General features: G+C 45.6%; 1 protein-coding gene across 1 annotated transcript in view; it reads right to left on the bottom strand.

Moving 5' to 3' along the window:
• plxna3 (plexin A3) overlaps window positions 1-26,552 on the bottom strand; it is a 120,145-nt gene that overhangs the window by 28,140 nt on the left and 65,453 nt on the right. The window contains 9 exon segments of the mRNA XM_040153850.1: window positions 698-818; window positions 901-1,049; window positions 1,567-1,757; window positions 2,229-2,325; window positions 12,476-12,676; window positions 19,632-19,746; window positions 22,558-22,657; window positions 22,868-23,024; window positions 23,980-24,103. Coding sequence (XP_040009784.1) covers window positions 698-818; window positions 901-1,049; window positions 1,567-1,757; window positions 2,229-2,325; window positions 12,476-12,676; window positions 19,632-19,746; window positions 22,558-22,657; window positions 22,868-23,024; window positions 23,980-24,103 — 1,255 coding nt within the window.

Raw genomic sequence — 26,552 nt, 5'->3', positions numbered from 1 at the left:
GTGAAAGTGCTGTGCTGCCTAATTAAATGTGCGTTGTGTAATTAAACTCAATACTCGCAGCACACAGCAGGCAGGCCAGGCACCGGTCTTTACCGGTCCCCGGTCTGCCTGCTGTCGATATGCCGCTCAGGATTCAAAACGGAAAGGGAAATTGATTTCATGGAGCAGAGGCTTGTGGATTTTTGCTTCTGTCGTCTATTACAACCGGGCTACATTCGGTTCAAAGGCTTTTTATATTCCACCCTTCGTTTCGTTTACAGGTTCTACAGGTTCTCCTGCTCGGATTTGTTGGCAAAAGCGGTGAAAAAGTGAAATCCTTCACCAAAGTTACAGCGTTACTGCCCAGGCTTCAAAGAGAAGCCACTGCTGTAATAATGGTTTGTTTATTTCCATCTACAACCCAGACTATAATCAGTCTATAATAATCTGTCCTCTCATCTCACCCCACCGCTGTCACAATGATACTGTCCCTGTCTTTGTTCTGCACAAGCTCAAATGTAAAAAGCCAATTACAAACCCAGCTGGGTGTATACAGGGAGAAGACATTACAGCAGCTGGGAAATGAGGTCTTATCCCCCCCCGATCACAGAAACACTATGTTTAAGGAAGCAATTACCTGGAGAGAGCTGACAGCAACCTGGTTAGTGAAGCCCGTGTAAACATAGCGACCGCAGATATCTTCCTGACAAACACTCACCACGAAGGAGTAGGTCTGGGTGGAGAGGGTTCGATACTCGGCGCTGCAGACGCCGATACAGAGCTCCACAGGACCGCCTGGAGAGTGAGGGAGGAGAGCTTCGGCCATGTCGCACACGATCCTGCGGACACACAGAGAGAGTCAGGGCACGCCTCCGACACGCTCTCTAACACGTACACGCAAACATGCCGACACACGCTGACCTCTCAGCGCTGATGTACTGCGAGGGGACGGGGTTACAGCGGACGCCGGCCACCTGGACGTGGGCGATCTCCTTCACCTGCAGACCCAGGTTCTCCCCCTCGATCGTCACCCGCGTCCCCCCCTCCCGAGGTCCAGTCAGAGGGTCAATCTGTGGGGGAGGAGCAGCAGGTCAATCACACGCACAGAAACTGGATGCGCAGTAACCGAGGGTTTTATTTACCCGTCGAGAGAACCAGGTCTTTATGTGCAACAGGTTTACAGACGGAAACCTTCATTTCTAATTCCTCCTGTTTAGTATTTGACCACTGGTTTCCCTGCTTTCTGATAATTTGCCGTTGGTGCAAACTCATCATTTCCTCCACGTTTATGTGTTGTCTTCATACATTCAGTATAATTAAAAAAAAAATTTCAAAAAAGATAAAAACCAGTCAACAAAACGGACACGACACACTGGGCCAGTGAACACAAAGAATTGCTTTGTGTTTGATGATGTTTGTATTTCCTGTCGTTGATTTCCAGAGGAAACTTGCAGGACGTGTAACTGAAGAGCTTAAGGAACTCGCAGACCTGACTTCACACAGCAAACAGCAGAGCTTCTGCTTGGATGCGCGTGGCTGACAGACGGCGGTAACGGGAGCCTGCGGGTCGCCGGCTCGATTCCCTACCTTGGTGATGCGTGGGTGGCTGCAGCGCAGGTTGTGTCGACCGTGGTGCATCCAGTTCTGCTCAGGTGAGGGACAGTGTTGATGCAGAAGACACTTTCTGGTTTCTGTGCACCATCCGCACTCGAAGGCCGGAGGAGCTTTGAGACACTGACCGCAGCTGGAGCGCTGAGCCTCACACTTATACAGCAACGCTGGCAAACACAGCGAGGACATACAAATTTTCAAGGTGACGTGACCAAAGGGGGTTGTTTTTGTTATCAATTCACCTGCAAACTGTATTTTCACAGTCACGAACCCACAGATATTTAGTTTGTGATGTAAAGCAGAGAAAAGCAGAACATTTTCACACTAGCGGAACTAGAACGGCCTGATAAATGATCAAAATTGATCAACATATCGATGAATTATTTCAGCTCTGAAACAAATATTACGTATTTCCCATTTTCACATTCAATCAGCCCTTAAAATCCACATTGTGCTAGAAGAGTCAATGTATGTTTCTGTTGACATTATCACTCAATCAATAATGATAATGATGGGAAACTGGTTTCCCGTAGCAGCTGAAAGAGTCCGAATCCTCTCCTTTCTTACAGACGGTGGAGGTTCTTAGCATTTTCAGAGACGTGAGGGTTGCGATAAGGCTGACGATGATCAGGTTTTACCTTTCATAGACGCAGGTTTGTCGATGAAGAAATCTCCGTCCCAGACAATCGAGAAATCCACCGGGAGATCACCAGCCTCGTCCCCCTCATACCAGTACTACAAAGACACACAGAGAGAGTAATTTAGATAGTTTGACACTTTTTAATTGGGAAACAGAAAATTCAATTCTGTGTTAATTACTATCAAGCAGTAGGGAAAAAAAAACTTTAATTAGAGAAGGAGACGAGGAAGAGACATAAAGTAAACTGGGAGCTGTAACTGTACCAGGGAGAGCAGCTTCTTAAAAAAAAAAAGTATACATATAGCGAAAATAAATTAATGGAAAGATCCACAGTCAATACGTCCAATAAGAAAAGCAACACATGGTATTTATAATGTACCAGAACTAATCAGTCTCTATGGCACGAATCAATATGTTCCACCCTACAGCTAAAGTCAGAGAAGCTCACAGGCTGCTACTAGACTTAACATGGCTTCAGCAACTAAAGCTGCTAAACTTAGTATTTCTACCACTAATATTACTACAGTGACTGTTACTACTGCTACAGCTACTGCTACTACAGCTACTGTTACTGTTACTACTACTGCTACTACTGCTACTACTACTAATGCTACTACTACTACTACTACTACTACTACTACTGTTACTACTACTACTACTACTGCTACTACAGCTACTGCTACTGCTACTACTACTACTACTACTACTACTACTACTACTACTACTGCTACTACAGCTACTGCTACTGCTACTACTGCTACTACAGCTACTGCTACTACTACTACTGCTACTACTGCTACTACTACTACTACTGCTACTGCTACTACTACTGATACTACAGCTACTGTTAGTACTGCTACTACTACTACTGCTACTGATACTACTACTACTGCTACTGATACTACTACTGTTACTACTGCTACTGCTACTACAGCTACTGTTTAATACTGCTACTACTGCTACTGCTACTACAGCTACTGCTACTGCAGCTACTGCTACTGCTACTACAGCTACTGCTACTGCTACTACTACTGTTACTACTGCTACTACAGCTACTGTTTAATACTGCTACTACTGCTACTGCTACTACTGCCACTGATACTACAGCTACTGTTAGTACTGCTACTACTACTACTGCTACTGCTACTACTGCTACTGCTACTGCTACTACAGCTACTGCTACTGCTACTGCTACTACAGCCGTAGCTCCATTGGTTCAACCCCGTCTCCTAGAAATTCAGTTTCTCTAAAACCAGACTTCAACAGCAAGTAGTTTTCGTAGGAAACATGATCTCTAGCTGGATGCTGTTCAGAGGCGACGCACGTTTTGAATGAACGAAGCTACGTTTCTTAACAGCTGCAGAGTTTCCAGGCTGTGGTCGACACCAGAGACCAGGTCCACATCCAGAGTCCCGTCCGTGGTTTAGGCAACAACAGATCTGTGGTTCAGGTTCGGGAGAGATGGTGGTCTCGGTTCAGTGTAAATAAACAGGTTGTGTGTGAAGTCACCGTGAACTCTGTCTTAGACCAGACCGAACCTGAACCAGGTGCCGTGAGAGTCTGAACAGAACCATGAACCAGTTTAATGACGCTGGAGTCGCCGCAGGTGGATGTTGCGCTGCAGGATCAGACGTTTTGGAGGAAAACAAACACGTCGTCTGTGAAACATTTGACTGATTCGTTCAGGATCAACTTATCTGTGACTTGACAAATTAAATGAACATTTCCTCATTAGATTAATACAAAACATAATCTGATCGCAATTACGTTTCCTGCAAAAATAATTTGCTGTTGCACTTTAGTTGGATATAAACAGAATTTCTAGCAGACAGGGTTGATTAGTTACAGAAATAAAAGCTGTCTACAGCTGTAACAGTTGATTCATTGATTAGTTGATAGATAGGAAAATAGCTGGCAACGAATTTGATAAGTGATGAATTGTCTCAGTCATTTCAAGCAAAATCACATTTTGGTTCCAGCTTCTCAAACGAGAGGATTTGCTGCTTTTCTGTGTCATATATCCTATATTGATGTTTCGTCGACTGAATGATTAATCAATAAAAATAATTGGCAGATTAATCAACATTGGAAATGAAACAACAGCATTAGGCTCCAGCATATATTTGTACCACAGCTGACAACTGTACAAGTAGTGCTACCATAGAGGATAAACTCAGCACACAGAGTGCTTTAAAGAAAAAAGGATGGAAAACGTGCACACACACACACACACACACACACACACACACACAGAGCAGAGTGCTGTTGTCATGGTGGCCGCAGGTCTCCATGGTAACCAACAAAAAGCAGTCCGAGAAACAACATAATGGATTTAGAGCTGATAGGAACCTGATCTACCTGCAGGTCTCTGTGTGTCCCATCGGTGGGGGGTTAATGGAACAAAAAATATCAGTGTGTGTGTGCGTGTCTCTGTGTGTGTGTGTGTGTGTACTCTTTGTGAAATGACCAACACAACTCATCATCTCCAGTGCTGCTCAAAAGGCAGAGAGAGGCTGTGTCCTGAATATGTCAGCTCAACTCGAATGGCACCAGATAATCTGACAATAGACACACACACAGGCACGCACACGCAGATACACACACACACACACACACACACACACACACACTGATAGATTAATTAAGAGGTAGAAGCTGTAAAACCTTACTTCAGCAAAAATACCTACTGTAAAAAAACACAGCCACTCTACAGGACCGAGTCTGCTACACACACACACACACACACACACACACACACACACACACACACACACACACACACACACACACACACACACACACAGTATTAACAAATTTCATTGAGTCACTGAGGTTTCAGTTCAATATTCCTTCCTCAGCAAAACGACTTCACCATCTGGCCAGAGTTTTACTGCATTTTACCTCACACACGTTTGTACTTCTATCTTTGTGAGGACACTCACTGACATAATGCCTAATCCCAACCGCAACCATAAACCCAAACCTAAACCTGGTTCTATCCAGAACCCTAAAACCAGGTCTGAATGTCCTCACAGCGATGGTTTAAAACTCAAACTGGTCCTCACAATGTATAGCCATACAAGTACACACACACAGACACACACACACACACACACACACACACACGGCTGCAATTAATAGTGTTGATATTAAAGTGATCTTTTCTGCAGAGCCGAAGAACGACCACATTATTCATAACTGTGTGAGTCTGTCTGTGTATGTGAGAGTTTGTGTGTGTGTGCGCGTGTGTGTGAGAGTGATGACCACACAGCTGAAATATGTGGACGACCAAGAAGAGAGATGTGCATGTGTCTAATGCCCTGATTTCCCATTAAACGCCACCAGCTGAGCCCAAGAGAACAGCATCATAAGTTAGGCTGCTGAGCGCACGACACACACACACACACACACACACACACACACACACACACACACACACACACACACACAGAAAAAGAAAATGAAAGGAGAAACTGCTGTTGAACACACTGACAGCACAGATGAGGATCAGAGCTGCTGTTGGTGAACGCAGCTCTTATCTGCAGCTCTCAGTGACAGAGCTCTCCTGAACGCAGCTCAGTGTGTCTGAAGCTGTGACTGATCGCAAACACAACTGGCCACCCTGCTGCTCCTGAACACACACACACACACACACACACACACTCCAGACCCAAACCACGAAGACACAAACAGAAGTATTCAAGTCTGATACTTTTCTAGCTCCGACGTCCCTCTGTGGGTTTCCACAGACAGGGTCTTCTGTGCTGAGTCCCAGCCGCGGGAACAGGTCCTCAGGTGGCGTCTGTGGTTCAGGTCTGGTCTCAGGTTAGAGGTAAACGATCAACCCGTCCATGTCGGCGGGGGCCTGCTGAATCTCTGACGGCGACGACCATCCCTTGTTTCTGCTCCGATGGCTGAGATATCACCACGACGACGGTTTGCAGATGCGTGGGATGAATCAATGATGCCACCACTCTGCATGTCGCCGATGCGTCGCGGTCGGTGAAACCGCGGCTTCTTCTTTGCCTTTGTCCACATCGACAGGTCTGATGAGCGCTGGAGGGGGGCACAAGCATCGACTTGCAAACAGATGTTGAAGGGCGTTTCTCCTTCTACGTATTGCTCACTGTGGGGGGGGGGCGGTGTGCTTCCAGCTCCACAGTGACTGAGATGTGTAAAACAGAACCAGACGCATTCACAGCTTTAGAAATCTGACCAGACGAATATGTCTGCATATTTCTGTCACTGTGTGTCCACTCAGTTTAGCAGTGAATCTCCACAGAGTTTTATGTATCTGGCTGCAGTGCTTCAACCAGCGGAGCGCAGCAGCTCTGCTCAGTGTAACCGGCCTTCCCTCCCCCTCCGTCTCAGTAAAGTTTCCCTCCCGTGTCTGTCGGCTCTCTGGGACCAGCTGAGTGCTGTGATGGAGCCGTGTGATCTATGCTCTGTGTTGCTTGGTTTGTTATTCTGCGTAATTCACTAGGAAATATTTCTCCCAGCGGGACAATAAACTTGTGTCGATCTTAATTCCTGTTTCTTTTTTCCTTTCTCTCTGTTGTGTTTGCTGGTCCATATTTCTTTTTCTCTTTCTTCTGTCTGCTTTTTCTCACAGTCTCTCTCTCCCTCTCTCCTGCTGAGTCTCAATGTCAAAGCGCTGGTGGACGCTTCAGGAGAGTGTGCGCGGATCTGTTGTCCCCATGGTAACCCCTGCCCGGTCGCTAGGCCTGTAGCTATGGAGTCGGAGGTGCCTGGCAACAGCAGCAGCAGGAGTGTGTGTGTGTGTGTGTGTGCGTGCGCCTGCCACTGTCTCTATTTTCGTTTTCTGCGAGCGTCAGTCAGAGCAAACGTGTGTTCAGCTGCAGTTCCTCTGACGTCCACTGGGTTCTGCCGTGGTAGAACCTGTTGTACTGAGGTGAATGTGTAAACCACCAACTTCTGCTCTGCAAGTTCTACGTGGAGGCCACCGGACTTGGCCTGAAGTCCTTGAAGACGTTTCGTCTCTCGTCCGAAAGGCTTCTTCAGTTCTACCTGACCAGTGGGGAGGTCCAGGTAAACACCCTCTGGTGAGACCAGCAACACTCGTGGGTCCTGGAGGTGGGTCGACATGGGTCAAGGTGTGGATGGGTGCTGACACCTGGAGGGTCGTTAGGGTGACAAGCGAGTCGTTGACCCGCCCTGCCATCGTGTGGGTCGTTGAGGTCTCACGAGTCCCGGTGTGGACGGGCGTTCAGCTGTCTGGGGACTGAACTGCATTGTAGGTGGCTGACAGGTGGTGTCTCAGACCACGTCCTCTGTTTAGCGACGGTTTGTTCCAGATTGACAGAGACTTCTTTGGCTTCTTTCACTCCTCCTTCAAACCACTGGTCCTCTCTCTGCCAAAATGTGCACATCCCTGTTCTGAAAAGACACAGCGTCTGTCTGCAAACACAGAGTCGGAACAGTTTGAATGTGTCGAGGAGAATTTGTATTCAACGCACGTCTTTTTTTTTCTTTTTCTTTTTTAAATCACACGCCACCTTTCACCAACGTCTGTCAGCTCTGGTTAAATAACACGAGACATCCCGGTGAGAAACAGCAGCTAGGAGCAGCGATAACGCTAAACGAGGTCATACACACAGTCGCTCCACAGGTGGAGAGAAATGACCCGTGTGCGTCCGGAAACATCCACTGACAGCGGCAGGTTAAAAACACAGAAGCCTCCTCGCACAGTTAACGTGAGGTTCATCAAGTTCAGAGCTCAGACTCGCTCATTCTGGTTTTCATGTTCCTACGAAAATCCTGCTGTTTCCTCAAAATACACCAGCCGCTGGAAATCTGCCAGAGAAGCTACATGAATGCAAAGCTTCATATTAGAGATGACTGCAGCGTGAACAGGCAGAGCCTCACTCCTGACAGACTGTGTCAATCCAGGACTCGGCGGTATGATTGATCAGCCAGAGGGATCATGGCAGAGACTCTGTGCGCCTGTTTATTGTTGTTCTCTGTAAAATCACAAGCAAAACGAGCCGACACGTTTGACACCCAAAGCATCAGTCTGCTCCTGCATCAGCTGTCGGCCAGTCCCAACCCGAAGCTCTCACCTCAGTCCGACACGGAGCCTGACAGACGCTACCAATATTCAGCGACACGCAGTCACGGTGTGAACTGTCTGGTACGAAAACTGGAGCAGTTTCAGTGGAAATGAAAAAAAAAGCCCCAACATCCACAGCTTCATGAAATCCAGAGCTCTGACCACATCACTGGCGCTAACAGCCGATTCTGGTCAAAGCTAACAGGCAGGTTTCCCTCCTGAGATAAATCACTTTTGTGATTTTTGCAGTTTTAGGCACAAGAGAACTTGTCATGTAGATTTCCTCGTGAGCTCTCGGTCGTTTCCTGCCTCTTGCCTACATCTCACTGATGACGTCCCTCTGAAACCAAACCTGTCAAAGTGACGCTGAGATGATTTTACATTTTCAGAGTTCTGTCCATCGTGTCAATCAGTAGTCTGCTGGGAAGTGGGGGGTCGGGTATGGGCGGAGTGGTTTCCACAGACCACAATGTGGACAGGTTTCACAGGGACTATTTCTTCAGTAGAAAGCAGTTCACATTAAAACTGTGGACACTGTGATCTGTGGATGTGGACTAACCAATTTTCTAAATGTTGTTTTTTTAAAATGCAGCGTCACAAACTAAACTCCATTCACCTCCGTCGTGTCGGTGACGTTTCAGAGACGTACGCCTCAAACCGGATCCAACTATTTGACCGGATACCACTGGCGAGAAGCCGCAACATTGTCTTTCGTCTTTTACTTTATTTCTTTATTTCGTTTGGGTGAAGCGACCCTTTAAATGAACTCGACAATAGGAACACAAGGCCCCAAATATCTGGGCCTTTACCCAAACACGCTGCCAGCGGCAGACGGGTTCTATGTGGAGTTTGTGGTTCACGAAACACGGAAATTCCTGTTCACGTGTAAGAACGGAGGCAGCTGCCGTATCTACAGTAACTTACAGACCGAGCATAATAGAAAGTGACTGTCTGTTGCCTTAGTTACTCAAACGATCAGGTAAGGTCCACGCCTGCAGTCATGACACTGTTACAAACACTTTTGCATTTGAAGGGTGAAACTGAAACCTCCCAGTAACGATCCACCTTCAACGGCCAGAAAACGAAGCTCCCGATTCTCCAGAGGAAGCGATATTTGGACTTTTGCTGAAAATAAAAACGTAGCGGCGGCTTCGGTGGAGCTGGACCCATCCTGGGCACGGCCGCTTTGTTCTCGGCGATTTCACTGTAGAAACTGTGAATGTGTGTGGAACATCTCACCCATTCACTATGCAGGAAGCCACATCAGAAGACTGAAATCCGAATTTGAAAACAGTTGCTCCCTCAGCGTGGATCCCGCTGCCGCGTGACGACCACGGAGATTTAATAGAGTCACGGAAAAGGAGCCAGAGTCACATCTGTTGGGTCGAGTGAGACAGAGTCTGAAAGAGGAGGTTTCCGGCCTAAAGTGTGGGGACTGTTGACGCTGTGATGCTGAGGGAGAGATGGTGCTCAACACAGTAGCAACAATAGCAATGCTTCCCCTTTACAGCAAGAACAGGGGCAGCATGAAAGTCTTTTTATCTGTTGTAGATTCCTGGTAACACACATCAGACTCACAGTTACAGAGACTAAATCCTGTTTACCTTTGAGGGTTGGATCACACACACATCACTGTAATTTTTAAATGGTCAATGGACTGCACGTATCCATCTGTCTGTTCACATCGCGCCTTCATCTATCTTTTGTCTACTTCCGCGTGCGGACTTCATCACGCGGTCGTCCATCCAGCTGAGTCTACGACGTCTAACGTCCAGACCAGCAGACGGAGCGCGCAGACCCAGCTCCGGCACCTGACTCATCCGAAGACTACGAACTGCGCTGTGTCAGATTCCAACAATCCAGAAACACCAGGCTCATCGCTGAGCTTCAGAGCTGCTCGGAGGTGGATTTCTGAACTTTGGACAGGCTGCTGTTTCCCCCTGCTTCCACTCTTTGTGCTAAGCTAAGCTAACCTGGTCTTGACTCCGTACTGAACACACACACACACACACGAGACTGATATCAATCTGAGCAACCTCGCTCTCAAAAGGAGGGGGAACAAGAGGATGATGAACTATTCCTGTAAGGACAGTAAGAGCTCAGAGCGTTTTTATTTGAGCACTTTTATGCTTGAATTTCTCCAGACACAGTTGCTTATGAAAACCCGAGGAGGACGAGTGCTCGGCCTCGGCCTCCCGCCGCGACAACCGGTTCGCCTCCAGGTAACGGTCAGAGAAACCTGCAGCAAAACACCAGAGATTTATTCAGCCGATATTCACTGAACGGTGAAATAGAATTAACGTTACTTCCAGCGCCGCAGGGAGGACGGGGTCAATGAACGTCACGGAGCGGAGATAACACACGTGGTGAAAGTCCCGCGACCCTTCGGCTCAGCAGGATGTCCGCGGTTCGGGTTTGACAGTTAATTCGTTTCTATTAGTGCCAGTGTCCGGCTTGTCTGGTAACTGCTCCATAAGTCACAAATAAAATCACCAAAGCCAGATTCTTAAATATGATGTTACTGTATATCTTTTGTTACACGAAACAGTGGAAATGTTATTTATTACTGCAACGAGTGAAATAAAAGCTGTACATTTTTCAACTAACAAAAGTCTTCATTCCCCAGCAAATAAAAACCTAAACTTAAAGAGATTTGATAAGTGGATTTGAAAGGATTCGGGCGTGATAAAATGCCGTGGAGCCCCGTCCTCACTGTCACAGCTGAAAGAGTTGTGGGCTTTCTCTGGATTATCTCCACATTCCAGTAACACCACATTAAACTGTAAATCTCGCTTCTGTCCAATGCAAACAACTACTGACACTGTGCTTTTATTCTGAAGACTGAAGGGAGAAGAATGTTTGTGAAGAATGTTACACAGGAATACTGTGTGTGTGTGTGTGTGTGTGTGTGTGTGTGTGTGTGTGTGTGTGTGTGTGTGTGTGTGTGTGTGTGCCATTGTACTAAATGGCCAATTTCCTCTGGGAATAGTAACTTAATTAAATACAGACACACACACACACTGACCATCTGTATGCATATGTATGTGTGTGTGCGTTGTTTGCTGCTGTCTGCATGTAGTAGTGGTATGTCAGTGCATAATGTGTGTGTGTGTGTGTGTGGCGTCTAGGGGGCGGGCTCACCGACAGGAAGACAAATGAAGGACAGGAAATGAGCACGAGCAGACGGCCAACAGTTGGCATGTGTGTATGCGTGTGCGTGTTCTAACGCAGGATGGCGGACGGCGAGTGTCATCTCAGGAAAGGACAATAATCAATCTGTAGAGTCTGTGTGTGAGTGTGTGTGTGTGTGTGTCTGTTTCTGAAAATTGAATCCCAGTCAGACACATCAATACTGACTGTCCAGCTGAAGTCTGACCTCTGACCTCTGGAGGTCATCGGGTCATCACACACACACACACACACACACACACACAAGGTCGGGGGGGTCACGCCGACCAATGACTTGTCACCCTGAGGTTGCTGTGGCAACCGGAGAGATGGGGGCATCAGACTGGTGATGTCATCCATGTTTCAATACAATGGAAGAGGACTGAGTAAGCGTGTATGTGTGTGTGTGAGAGTATGAGGGTGTGTATGTGTGTGTGTGTGTGTGTGTGTGTGTGTGTGTCTGTGTGTGTGTGTGTGTGTGTGTGTGCGCGTGCAACTCAGTCACCGCTACTGATCCTTTTGCTCTGTTACTAATAATGCTTCGAGTTCTTAATACTAATACTAGTACTGATACTACCACTGCTACTACTACTACTACTGCAACTGCCACTGCTATTACTACTGCAACTGCTACTAATACTACTGCTACTGCTGCTACTACTACTACGATACTAATGGTACTACCGCTACTACCGCTACTACTACTACTACTACTGCTACTACTACTGCTACTACTACTGCTACTACTGATGCCAGTACTGATGCTACTACTACTACTGATACTACACAGTATTATCAGATTCTCTGGGACAAGACACGGACATAGAGTCGCATAAATACTCTACCACTTACCACTGCTCCACTTACTACCACACACACACACACACACACACACACACACACACACACTCACACACAGACACAGACACAGACACATTACCAAAACATTAAAAGTCCCCTGCCCCCATTCTGAGCAGCAGTGCATGCTGGGTAGTGTGGTGTCTCACCGAGGTGTTCTGACACTGGATGCAGGAGGAGTTGAAGCGGACGGCGGGGATACGTTGAACTTTGCCCTGGATGTTGAACACACACTCGTAGTTCTTCTGACCCGACTGCGGCTGGGGGAGGTTACGAGCCCGCAACGTGATCGGACGAACCATCCCGGCCGGGACCAGGATGTCGGAGGTGGGAAGGATCTGAGGACAGCCCTGCAGGGAGAGGGGGGGTTACTATACACTCTAACTGCAGTGTCACACGAGCCCCTTAACAGACACCCCCATTCGCACCCAAAATAAGAAGGTTCCTGTTCTCCAGCCCCTCTGATCACAGTCATGACCCTGGTCTCCTCTGAGAGGAAACTCTTTGACCCTTAAAACCAAAAGTCAGAATGAGCAGAAGAGACGCTGAACCAAAGTTACAGAGGCACAAACATGGTGGAAATCCCAGTTTTTTGGCATAAAAAAGGGAACGTAAGGCCTGTAGCGGAAACAGGTTGGAGCCACAGGTCTGAAGCGGTTCTGTGTCAAAAGCTGTTAAAGGGACGTGAGGATCCTAAAAACGCTTTGCAGAGAGAGAATCAGGAGACTTGAACCACTGTCGAATTAGTCCAGGTTGTGTCAGAGTCCAGCACAGACCAAAACACACCTGAAGTAGCACCACCAAGGCCGAAGCGTGCGCCAGGTGGAACCGTGTTTTTTTAAAAGGTTAAAGGTCCAGTCTGTAAGTTCAAACCTTATAAATGATCACACTCTCAGTTTTCCTTCTAGATGAAGCCCGTCTTCCTCCTGTGTGTACAAACACCACCGATGCAGCCAGGAAACGATACCCTGTCTCTGCATAAAGGACCCGTCAATCCATTTAGGAGCGGTGCAGCTTCCAGCCACGAGGTTCCTTTATTCCTCTCTTTTTATTCATCTGAAGTTCCAGTGATCAGACTGTAACCAGTCTCGGCCATAGTGAGGAAAAAGGTGAAGGCATTTCTACCTTTGTAGTTTGATACATGGACACATTTAATCAAATAGTGTAACAGGACCCACAGCACCTCCCATCAGGAGGCGTCTGATCGGTCCCAGATTCATCCCGCAGCAGGACAACGAGTCCAAACACCGTCTGCAGAGACCAGGAGAACAATGGGTCCTGCAGCAGATGGTCTGGCCCCCGCAGGGCCCTGATCTCAACATCATGGAGTCAGTCTGGGATTGGTAACAACCTCCCTCCCAAGAACCTGAAAAACTGTGTGCAGGTGTTCCGAGGAGAACTGGTGCTGGTTTGAAGGCAAAGGGGGGTCACAGCAAATACCGATCTGATTCGGGGTTTTTTTCCTCTTTACTGCACTTTGGAGGAAATTCACTGAGAAATAAAAACTATTCATGGCTCTACTTTCTGAAAACATCCTGACTTTTGTTTTAGCGCCTCAAACTGTTGAAGAGTGCTGCTTAAGTAGAAGAAAAAAAGAGATTAAAAAAGCAGCACCCCCAAAAACACAGCACGTTGTGATAAGCACTGTGACTGCGGATACATAAGCAGAAGGATTTTAATCAAAAGAGGAAGACAAATCAGACCAGGAGGTCCCGTAGAAAGCTGGTTTTCCAAAGGACTGGTTATTGTCTGTTAAAATGTTGTAATAGCCCTTTTTGACCACACAATTCCCGGAACCATGACACCAGAGGAACTAAACCTGGGAACAAAAGTCTGTTTTGCACGTTCCCGTTTGTGTTTCTGCCACATCTGAAGAACCATGAGCATTAGGCAAATTGGGCTGATGATGGAGGAAAAAAACAAACACAGCAACATTAGAAATGCAGGTTTGAAAGACCAGGAACCAACAACGCAGTCGCCCCGTTGGCCCCTGTTCAGCGGATCCAGGCTCACACACTCCTCCGTTGCTTCTTTTAAAAAACACGGAGGGACAGAAGCTTCCAGCGGGACCTGAGGCTGTAGGTCAACATTGTTGGCGAGAAGAGAAAAGGCTAAATGCTGTTTACGTTAGCAGATACACTATTTCACTTCTTATCGATTATCGGTATTAGAGATCTAATAAGTGCCTGTGTGTGTACTCTGTCACACTGTCACACACACACACTCGTACTGTGTCTCTGTTCTCAGTCAGTGATGACAGACTGTGATAAGCTATCTGCCTTTGTCGCTCTGTGTGTGTGTGTGTGTGTGTGTGTGTTCAGTAATGGACATCTGGCGACAGATCCAAGCTTTGGAACTTCCTGGGGCTGCTGGAAACACACACACACACACACACACACACTCTGATTGTGCCTCTCACTGGAGTGAAACCTTTATTAACGAGTGTCACCACAGTAATTAATTGCCTTGTGACTGACAGGAAGACCATTAGCGCCACAGGAAGTGGACCAGAGCACAGCGGACGCCAGCAGCGACCGTGGAGACTGTGTAACAGTGTGCGTGCGTGCGTGTGTGTGTGTTTGTGTGGGATAAAGGCCAACTGTGGCTCTGGGTCTCTCAGCAAACACTCGACATTTATCCAAACACTCAGCTCACCTGCGCCAGACTGTCACACCTCAGTGCAACGAGGCAACAGAGACACGAGACAGAAAAGATTCTTGTTTCAAACTGGGGACTGAGAAACAACGGGGAGCAAAGACAAAGTGTAAAGGTCTCGAGGGCAGAAGCGATGATGAGCTGAGACACACAACTGACTGTCAGTTTTTGACGTTGACAGTTATTCTGTCGGTGCTGAGGCTCACTTCCTGTCTAGCCTTATCTAAAGGGACACGCCGCCACTTTTACGCAGTCAGTTAACTGGTAACGTTGAGTTCGACTCAGCCTGCGAAAATAGGTTCCTGTTGTTTCCTGATTAAATAACCTTGACAAGGGTGTCTCAGCTTGGGCCTGGGCCTACACATGTACAGCACACACACACACACACACACACACACACATATATAAATGTGTACGCGTATATATATATATGCAACATACAAGCACAGTAGCATCTACAATAATGTCTTAAAATGGGTTTTTCATTCTACATGTCGTGTTTTATTGTTGTTTAACTGGCTCATTTAACATCTGGCTGAGGGACACCTGTCCTGGATTAGACTCGTGGCTAACATGACGTCCGTATCGACGCTAATGACTAAAACCCAGTCTCTCTCAATAGTAGGTCCTTTTGTTTTTTTTGTTGTTTTAAATGATCTGCTATCACTTTTTCGGTCTTTAATGAACACCATTTCCCATCAGCCCTAGATGTGCGTGGGCTAAATGTCACGGCTGGGCAGAAGAAGAGAGTCTGTGGTTAGTTCACTTGTCTGTAATAGCAGCGGGACAGTCCAGCGTCTGAGTACAGCTGCTGCTCTGTCTCTTTCCTCGTCCTGCTGACAGATGTGTTTTGTTTTCAGCTGTAGATGAACAGATAGTCAGCGCAGCTTCTCTTTATCCTTTTCCATCCTAACTCTCTCTCTGTTGTCGCTTCTGTTTTCAAGAGATGAAAAAGACTTTTAATCTGAAAGAGACCTTAACCCTAAACTTGAACACCTCCTTCTCCTTTTCTCTTCATTTTTTTTCTCTCTTTTCCCTCCTCTCAGACTCTCATCTCTCCACATCTCTCTCTTTAGTCTGGCCTAATTGCCCAGTAATTAACATTAATTGCAGTGATTGGACGCCTTCATGTCAATTAAGTGGCTATTCATCTTCCATTAACCAATTAACCAATCAGAGGTGGTTACTGTTCCCCCGTAACGCCCTGAGCACCAATCACGTCAGCAAGACGCCCCGACACCTCCATCCCTGCTGACAGGATAACGAGCAGACTGAGAGCAGCGCGCTTTAGGCTTGTTATTATCAAAAACTCAAAAATGATCCACGGATCATTTCGATGAAAATAAGGAGTCTGTGATGTGATCTCCCCGACGACGTGAAGAAGAGGAGGAAACCTGAAACTTGTTCTCGTAAAGCAGCGTAAAAAGTGCGTTTTATCGGAGTCAGGGAAAAGTTCCCTCGCTTGCTTGTGAGCACTGGTCAGAAAGTTTGTCAGGCGTCTGCACCGTCTCCACGGGAGTCAACCCAGATAAACCGAGCGCCCTATTCCACAGCGGATAACGTAAAACGGGACGCGACTAACTGGCATCAGAGTGGTTAGTCCAGCCAAACACAAAACGAGGGATCTGACGGTCGAGTGCTTAGTCCTGAACGAGACCCGTCTGCAAAGCGTCACTCGATAGGATCTTTTCTACCTATTGAATATTGATAATTGTTGTGGATGATTATTTTTTATCTCATTTCAGATTATTTGCTTTTTATTTCGATAATTGTTTGGGGCTTTCAGTCTGTTAAGAACACGACCCCTGGATTACAGTCTAATAATTTTGGGTCTTATTCTCTGATATTTTGCGGGCAAAGACCTGCACTGACCCCTCAGGTATCGTATAGGTTCTAGTATTGATCATTTCCTGCCTTGCGGACGTGTTCAGGGCTTAAAACAGAAACATCTGTTGATTATTCCTGTTAGCAGCAAATGTATGTATTTCATATTCATTTCATTGACAGGTCGTATAATTATTTTTTATTTTATTTATAACAGTAAACAGTCAATAAATGTTTATAACAGACTATAATATAGGTACAAGCAGCTACAACAACATGTTCAAGTGTGTATTAACGTTCAGTCCTTGTTCTACATATTTTATATTATTCCAGCTGTGTTTTACTGTGTTGTGGTTCATCGTCTGTTCATCCAGCAGCCTCCACTGACGAGTGTTAGAGCCGGTGACAGAGACGTTAGGAAACACTGGGATCTGGTCACAGTTGCGTCAGAGTCTTATGAACCAGTTATCGCGTCTTTATATCCTGATTATACAGGATAACCAGGGGAACTTAAAGTAAAGTGCCACCTTTTGTATTTCATATGTGTTTTGTTTGTTTTTTTTCAGTGATGCCTTCATAAACCCACTCTGGATTTTTCATCTAATAATGTCTGATGTTCTACTGATGGGTTGCTTGTGTAAATAAAAACTAAAAACGCAGATGATTTCTGAGGGATTAGTAGCCGGGTTTAATAATCCTCACCTGCAGCTGAAGCTGGAATTTATCAAAGCACCAACTGGCTGTTGTTTCCATGTTTGAGCCGATTTTGAGAAGAAATCCTGTTTCTAGCACATTCCTTCAGATCATTGGCTAAATCCTCCTTCAGCTTTTAGGTTCATTTCCATCTTTGGAGGCTTCTGCTGGTTTCTTTTCTATGAAATGACTCTCCTCTGGTTCCTTTTGACATCTGTGTCTTCTTTTTCTAAGTTAAATTTATGCATATCAAGAATCTGCGGGTTTTCAACCCGTCCGTTGCAAATTGGTTCCAAAGTTTGGGACGTTTGAGGATCTTTAGTCTGAGACCTAATGAAAGCTTTGTAAAACATCTAAGGACCAAATTTACATCATAGTTTTCACAGCTTCCCAACTTGATTGTCCTCTGAGGTGCATTTTCTGAAAACACCCCTCGTCGTCGGCTCTCTGCGGACGAATTTTCAATCTCAGATGTCACAGTGTCCTTGAATGCCTCAGCATGGTGTGTGTGTGTGTGTGTGTGTGTGTGTCTACCCTTCACCGTTGACCTGAAGCTCTACTGTTGTTTACTAAACCATGTAACGACAGAGAAGGAGAGAGAGCAGCTCTGACCTCCACGTTGCTGCTGTTCACTGTCGAAGCAGGAAATATGATGGAATGAGCAGCTGATGAAGTTTGGCAGCTCCGTACTATGACACACTGCAGCTTAAACGATATGTATAAATAGCTAAAATAACTGAGTTTAACAAGAAGAATCAAAATGTCAGAACCCTCTCCAGACATAGAATAGGAGACATTGCTGCTTCATCTGTGTGTTAAAGTGACGCTTTTTCCACTTTTTCTTAATGTTCCTCACAGCTTCCTTCAGACGTGACAGCACATTTACAGCCAGAGCTGTGATAAAGTTCGGTTTTCTGGGTCCACTGGGTCACGCCCGGCCCTTTTCCCTGCTCTGCTATCTCTACGCACTGGGTCTATTTATATCGAACCGGCTCGTGGCTCCGAATCATGAAATTCACTTGTGAGAGTGCATAAATGCCTGCGCTTAGTAGCAAGTGACATGAAATGAATCTTTAATGCTGCATTTCATTTGTTAGTCACTTTGTCTGAACGCATATACAGCAAAAGTAGTTTTGGTTGTTTGTAATGAGTAAGAGAGAGAGAGTCTGGCCCGTCCTCTTCTCTGCGATCACATACACGTGTTCAGTTCAAAGTTGTTCTCATTTAAATATTTTTCTGTTGCTCTTGTTAGATGTAGTGTGAAATACGATCCCAGGTCGTACATAAAAATACTGTGTTAATCAGCAGCTATTGCCGAGGTGCCACGCGTTGTCTGACAGCTGCTGTGCACTGACATTTAAAATGAGTGATGACAGAGCAAGTTAGAGGCACAAGGGTTTGTCACATTCAAGTGCAGCCACAAAGCATCTAAATGAGCTGCAAACATGTTTTCAATAAGCTGTAAAACACAAAAATGTCGGCACAACAACTCTGCGCTCTCTTAGAAATGTGTCCGCAGAAAAACAGACATTCTGCTCCTCAAGACGCGGCGCGAACGAGCCGCGGGCAGAGGAGCTCAGCCCTCTCAGCCCAGAGCTCAGCCGGAGCTCAGCCGGAGCTCAGCCGGAGCTCAGCCGGAGCTCAGCCGGAGCCTGTGGACATGAGGGTTTCAGGCTGCGTCACTGATATTAAAACATATTTTGCCATCAAAGTCTTAACGTTTTTTGTGTTTTCTGATGTATTTTTTTATTGAAAGAGATTTAGGTACTAGGACCAAGAGAAAAAATAAACTAAAAATGTATTATCAAATAAAAATAGAAATTTTAAACAAACCTCCTTCCCACCGCAGCACCTACATATGGCTAGAGTCCATTCATGAAGGTCCCACTCTCATAAAATCCCAGTGCTGATCTGAACTCCAAGGTCCCAGTTATTACGTCACCCAAAAGGCAAAACCTGTTCTTGCTGAGTTCTGCATCCATGATGACTCCCTGTCAGGTGTTTGATTGGTAGCCTCTAAGCTGTGATGTCAGAGCACAGGGTCTGTGTGTGTGTGTGTGTGTGTGTGTGTGTGTGTGTGTGTGTGTGTGTGTGTGTGTGTGTGTGTGTGTGTGTGCGTGAGTGTTTGCGTACCTCCATGTTGCTGACTCGTCCCTCCTGGAAGGAGCAGTCCTGCAGGTTGTTGGTGCAGACGTGACGATATTTACACCAATGACATGGAAACACACTGCTGACACAGGAAGTACACCTGAGAGAGAGAGAGAGAGAGAGAGAGAGAGGAGAGAGAGAGAGAGAGAGAGAGAGAGGGAGAGAGAGAGAGAGAGACAGAGGGAGAAGCTTTAGGACCTCACTTATTTTCATGGAGATAAATTTGATAAGTTCTTGACCCTGTAACTCTGAGAGTTGATGTGCTGCTTTACATCCACTATAGCAGAGAGAGAAGATAATGGATAAATAAAAGATTATCACGGTTGATGGAACCTTCCCCTGACTTTGACTATCTGAGCACACAGGTGTAGTGCTGTGTAGATGCAGGTATACGGCGCCAACACACCACCTACCTAAAGCGACAGCCCACAGCTACAGATATGCATCAGTGCACGTCTCGCCAATCACGGTACAGTCTTTCATGAACAGCAACCTGTGGCGTTTACTGTGAACGGGGGACTCTTGTGTTAAATCTGTTAAATCTGCAGCAACCCTGGGGAGAAGAGCTGCCTGAAGGACGGACTCTGGGAACAAATAACCCGACGTTCCATGACCTGCGAGTTCCACAGCTCGGACAACTGAAGCGAAGAAGTAAAACCCGTCGATGGCAGACGGGAGCTGGAAGGAGAAGCATCTCCAGAAGGCGACGCCGCGACGAACGTAACGCTAGATAACGACGTTATACCGCGGCACCACGGGAGCCCTGTGCCGGTCAGCGCCGGAGGAAGTACTAACATCCTGAAAGCTGCAGTGCTGCAACATGAAAAACTGATCCGAAAATAACAGTATCGCAAGTAAAAGTAGGCCACTCATAGTTCAGACAGGTGCCTCCTGTGACTGCTTTACTGTTACTGTGTATATTATATAACTGAATTATTTTTACTGGTGCTTGAATGTGTGAGCTTGTAGCCGCAGCTAGTTTTTACTATCTCACTATGATCTACAGCAGAGCATCATATTTTATCAGCTCATCTTTTCTTTTGTTCGTAAAATGTTCATCTGTGAAGAAAATAGTAACTAAAGCTGTTAAACAAATGAAGCGCAGTAAAAAAGAAGAGTAATTTCCTCTGAGCTGTTGTGGAGCAGAGGTGTGAAGTGGCCAGACTGGAAAACCTCACTACGTCTAGAAGCTTATAAGCTACATCAAAAATGAAGCTGCTGGAGTTTCGCCTACGAATTGTGAGTAACTTCCATGTGTAGACTAGTTGTTCTGCTTTTTCCCCCCTTTTTTTTTGCTATCAATATTCATCCCATCCATTTTGTTTTGTGCATTTTGTGAGGGAAGTCTGGTGCAGTCTGCAGTCTCAGCAAACTGTGCGGTAGTCCACAGAAAGTTCACTTGAGGACTTGCTGAAAACCGACCCATTTAAGTATAGGCCTCGTCAAATTTCAATATTTGTTATTATCCATCAACATTCACAGATCCAGACCAATAATGCGTTCATCGCTCAACACTTTCTGTCTGTGGCTCTCAGCTCCGAGCCCATTGGTTCCTGCTGGAGACGTAAGTCTTTTTTTTGGTTTTTTTAAACACCTCACGAATACATAGTGTACTTTTTAAAGAGCTCTCAGTACTTTTCCTACAACAGCTGCTCACTGCAGTTCTAATCAAACCGTGCGTGTGTTGGGGACTATTTTCAGCGGCGGATTAATCCACATCTGGTGCCGTAGTGTGTATCTGTGGCGGCAGGACGGTGTGTGTTTGTGCTTTTGAGTCTAAATAAACTCCAGTGTGTGTGTGTGTGTTCACGCTGATGAAGGAACATGTGACCCAGTGCCACAGAGTGATTCACTGATGTGTTTTTAATGAACGGGTGAAATTTTTATCGCTGCGTCTTGGATAGGCCGACACCCAGCCCACACGGACCCACAAGACACCACAAATTAATACAAGGCAGGACCGGGGTGCTGCGTATGCGCTTCCAAACAGCAGAGAAAGTCCAGAAATAGAGAAGCAATTGAAACGTCCTTCACAATAATATCCTCAGACCTCTCACTGACAAAATCGAGCATCACACGGTGCTAGAAATATCCGGTGAAACTCTAATTAAATGGCCCATCTCGCCTTCTTTCCAGGTTTTTGGGAAAAAGTCAACAAATTTAAACAGGTTGAAATTAAACAGCCGTTCCACTTTCCACTTCACCCAGATCCACCAGAGGGGGAATGCCGGCTCTCGGCTGTGACACTGAAGGTCTTTGGTTTCTCAGTAAACAACACGTTAAATATGATTCAGTGCTGGTTCGGGTCTGAACATGCAAGTCCAGACATTTTGGATTAAACCCCGTTGCTTTGTCCATGATCTTTGACCGGTCCACATCCAGGCGGTCTCCAATCTCTCGGGGGCCTCAGCAGGTGAGGATGAGCCTGGTTTGGTTTCGCTGCGTCACCAACCCACTGCTGGATTTTACTTCAAGATTAACAAAACAGTTCAGCGTCTGCGTCGCCGACACCAGACTTTCCACTGTGTTTCGGCCTGAAGATCAGGATTGGATTGTTTATGATCCCGTCTCTGAATTACGGACCAGTCTCCAGAAAAATCAGGCCTCGGTTTTCTTGTCCATCGGTCCCAAACTCAGAGATTTTTCATCTACTGTTGCACATGCCAAAAAAAAGCAGACCGAGAGAAACCTGACCAGGTGTTTACAGAGATGAAAGACTGTGTGTGTGTGTGTGTTTTTTAAACACTGCCAGTGGAGAGACAAGTGTTTCTGTATTCAAGGCCAAGAGCTGCTGTTACCACAGCAACCAGGGAGCAGATTATGTTACCCCCTCTATCTGCCCCCAAGGGGGGAAGAGGAGAGCAGAGGAAACAAGGAGACAGGAGAGGAGGTGAGGAGGCTCCAGACTTACGAGTTGAGCACAGAGCAGTTGTAGTAGATGAAGCTGGTGGTGATGAACTGATGTCCGGTCTCTGTGGAGCGAAGGCTGAGCTGAACCACGCGCTTCTCTCCTGAAATGATATCGGGATATTATTAAGGATACTTAGCTGATATCAGGGGGGGCATCTTGATGGAACACGTGGGAGTTAAAAAAACATAAAAAGGAGTCACAACCAGACAGCGACTGGGCCACAAAACCAAAACTAGGAGCTAAAAGAGGCTGAAAGACTCCGAATGAAGTTTCGGTAAACTGTAAGTGTGTGTGTGTGTGTGTGTCTTACCTTGGGAGTGCGCGTGTGCTGGCATGTCTCTCAGTGACGGTGACAAACACATCACCTGCCCTTTAGCCAGCACTTCTCCGGGGCTTTCACTCAGGTCTTCAAACACACAGGAGACGCCTCCAGACAGAGCCGGGACGTTCTGCACCCGAATGGTCAACTAGAGAGAGCGGAGGCGACAGTGTCACGATTCAGGCGTCCGCCATCCGGTCTGCTGCTCTATTCACTCGTTCAATCCTCCCCACAAAACGGACTCTCGGCAGAAAACTCCGATTCTGTTTATGAATCATCATCATTTTGTGCCCTCGCTAACAGTTGGAACGCCGCAAAATGCTGCAGTGTTTACCAGTTTTCAGCTGGTAAACACTGTCAATGACTGGGAAACTCTGACAGCGCTGCGCGCTGAGTTACTCTGTAAAGTGAACGCCACATTTCTTCTGTTTACCTCTCCTTCGTTCCGACAAAAGATGAAATCGTTGCAGTTGCGCTAACTTTCCACATTTGTCAGAGTTTTGAGACTGTCCTCCCATGAAAAACCTGAACCAAGAACTTTTCTCTGACCCGAACCACAATCTGTCCCCAAACCTGGCACCGTTGTTTCTGTGCCTAAACATAACCGGGCCTTCCCCACAGCACAGAGTTTGAGTGACCTGTATCCGTGTATCTGTGGGGTATGGGACTGGGTCCTACGGGTGCTAGCACAGAGCGGGAACAGGCCTCTTCTATGTTGACCCTGGTCGGACCTGACTGGAGGACTTGTTGGACTGTTAAACAACCTCTGTGAAGGTTGAATGATTTCAAGAGTTAAGTTTAGCTTTTTTTCTAATCAGGTTTTGTCTGAGTTTGAAAGAGATCTCTCAGTACTACAATACCCAGGAGCCTCTCTGGCCGTTGCTATGGAGAGGGAGCCAGTTATATCCAGTTATATATATATGAGTTTCCATCCAATGTCAACTGAGTTTCCAGTAAACGGTGAAAATAAACTGGAAGGTTCCGGTCTGAGGCAGCTTAGATGTTCCCCCCGTCGGGGCTGGAGAAGTTCTGCTGGACCGTCAACGGGAAGAAATACACAGAAGTACAACACGTGAGTGACGTGTGTGTGTGTGTGTTCATACCTGTGTTGCCGGGGAGGTGACTGACACGTTGCTCGGGGTAACGGAGATGTCGACGCACTGGTCCAGTTGGGTGTTGAAGTGTTGAGGCTCGTCCCACTTGTCACATGTGCTCTGCGTGGAACACCTGGAGGGGTCAAAGGTCACCGCAGGGTCAGTGTACTGTACACACACACGCACACACACACACACCTGTTTACACACATTTATTTATTTTAATGATTTCTATTATCAATTTATTTACTTTTTCATTTATTTGTAAATGCATTAATTTAGTTATTTATTACTATATAACGCTACTTCTAATGATTTACTTGTGTATATTTCACTTCATTATTTGCTTCATATTTTTAATTACCTTTTTGATTATTATTCACTTACTTACATTTTTCTTAAATTTTCATTTTTTATTTTATATGACAATTATTGGTTTAATTACTTACTTTTAAACATGTTTTTTTTTTTAACTTTTGTAATGGTAATTAAATACTTTATAATTTATTTCTTTATTTTTTCATTTGGTCAACTGATTAATTTATTTATTATTTTTAATTTATTATGTAACCATTTTGAAATTATTTATATATAATCTCAATTTTTTAAAATTTTATTCTTTCTAATTATTTACTTCTTTATTTATTTTAAGGTTTGATTTATTCATTTAGTAATGTTTTACTTCATTTACTTCATTTTTTATATTTTCTCTGTTTTCAAATTGGATCTGTTTATTTTGTGATTGTTTGATGACTTACTTTTCACTTTATTTTGTATTTGTTAATGATTAAAATCTTGTATTGTTCATCAGAAAGTATTTTTAATGTTTTAATGTTTAATTTGATGACTTATTTGTTCGTGACTTTTTTGTAAATTAAGTACTTTATTTCATAATTTTTTTGTTATTTATATATTTAGTATTTTCCATTGAATGTAAAATATTCATTAACTAATCTATTGACTAATTAATTTGTTTATTTTACTGGTGCATCTTAATTCATCAGCTAAAATTTGTTGTTTCGTTTTCATTTCAGGTATTTCTCCCCCAACAAGTAACTTTTTTCGTGTTCGTCATTTTTCTCTGACTTGACGTGTGTTTCGTTCCTTTTTTTTTGGCGAACAGGACCGAACGTCACTAATGAGAGAATGAATGACAGATAAAAGAATAAGTGCTGTGGCTGCAGCCTGAGGTGAGTGATGTAGTTCTCAGTGTTGCGCAGGTGGAGTGTTTGCGTCTGCGGGGAGCAGCAGCTCGAACATATGCACCTCCGTACACAACATATCAGCCTGCAGTAATGATCTGTTTACTTCTAATTAACTACAGATGGACAGAGAGAGAGAGAGAGCGAGAGAGAGGAGGAGGAGCGGAGATGAAGAGCAGAGAGGAGGCCGAACGACAGGGAGAGAAAACCTGTTTGTTTCTGCTGTTTATCACAAGGTGTTCGGGATTTTTCTGCCGATTGCCTCGACAGTGGAAAGGGCTAAAATGGTCCTTTTGATGAACCGAACGGGACTTGAGGTTTGTTTTTCTGCTGTTTCCTCTGGGGGATGACGACGGTTTCAACGTGAGGCAACAGAAACACTGAACTCGCCTGAAAACTGTCTGAGAAAAGAGATGAAATTGTGTTTTCACTCCTCTTCCTCCTCCTCAGTCCTGCTCCGTTTGTACCTAGCGATACATGTTTCACGATCCGATTGCCTTAGACCACTTTGCATTCTATTACATGTCCTACATCTCCCAGAATGCCTTTCAGCACTCCCAGAAATGTGGCAGGAGTTGATTTAAAAGCAGGTGGAGACAGCAGCTACAAGAGTAAAGAAGCTGTAATGAGGAGCGGCTCCACGTCTGCGGCTTGTTTTTACTCAGTCCGTGAACAGTCGCTGGGAGTAGCAGTGCTGCGGCTGCTGCAGCTGCTGCGGCTGCTGCTGCTGCTGCTGCTGCTGCTGCTGCTGCTGCTGCTGCTGCTGCTGCGGCTGCGGCTGCTGCAGCTGTGGCTGCTGCGGCTGCCACTGCTGCCGCTGAGGGGGCTGCAGTATAACAAAGATAAACTTGTGTGTGTGTTATGGGTTTGACCAGCCAGTATGTATGCTCCCCCTCTTTCATCCAGTCAGGTTGGTCTTGTCTTCCGTCAGGTGGAGTTACTCAGTTCTGTCGCAGTTTATTTTGCTGTATTATGACTTTAGTTTTCTTTTGTTGGCCTCTTCATGAGTCCAGGTCAGTCGATGATTGTCTTTGCTTTGTATCTTCTGATTTTTTGGGGGTAAATAAAAACCCGCCTTTTTTAAAACCGAAACCTTGCGTCCTTTGTCTTGCTGCTCAGGTCTTGACATACAGTGACACTTACAGGCCATTTGTACAACAGGATGTATGATTTGGTTACAGCTCTTGATTATAAAATAGACCTGGTAACTAGACCTTGCTCTAAAATTTGGAACTTTGGCAGAGTATCGATTATTAATTAATTCATACGGACAGTGTTAACAGTGACAGACTGGCAGCTGTCTCATCTGAAGGTGATTATATTCTTTGTTAATCAATTAATCATTTTGTCTATAATATGTCAAGATATAGTGAAACACGT

The sequence above is a fragment of the Xiphias gladius genome, chromosome 18 (assembly GCF_016859285.1).
Source record: "Xiphias gladius isolate SHS-SW01 ecotype Sanya breed wild chromosome 18, ASM1685928v1, whole genome shotgun sequence".
Taxonomy (NCBI): domain Eukaryota; kingdom Metazoa; phylum Chordata; class Actinopteri; order Istiophoriformes; family Xiphiidae; genus Xiphias; species Xiphias gladius.
This window is presented reverse-complemented; position numbering and strand designations above follow the sequence as displayed.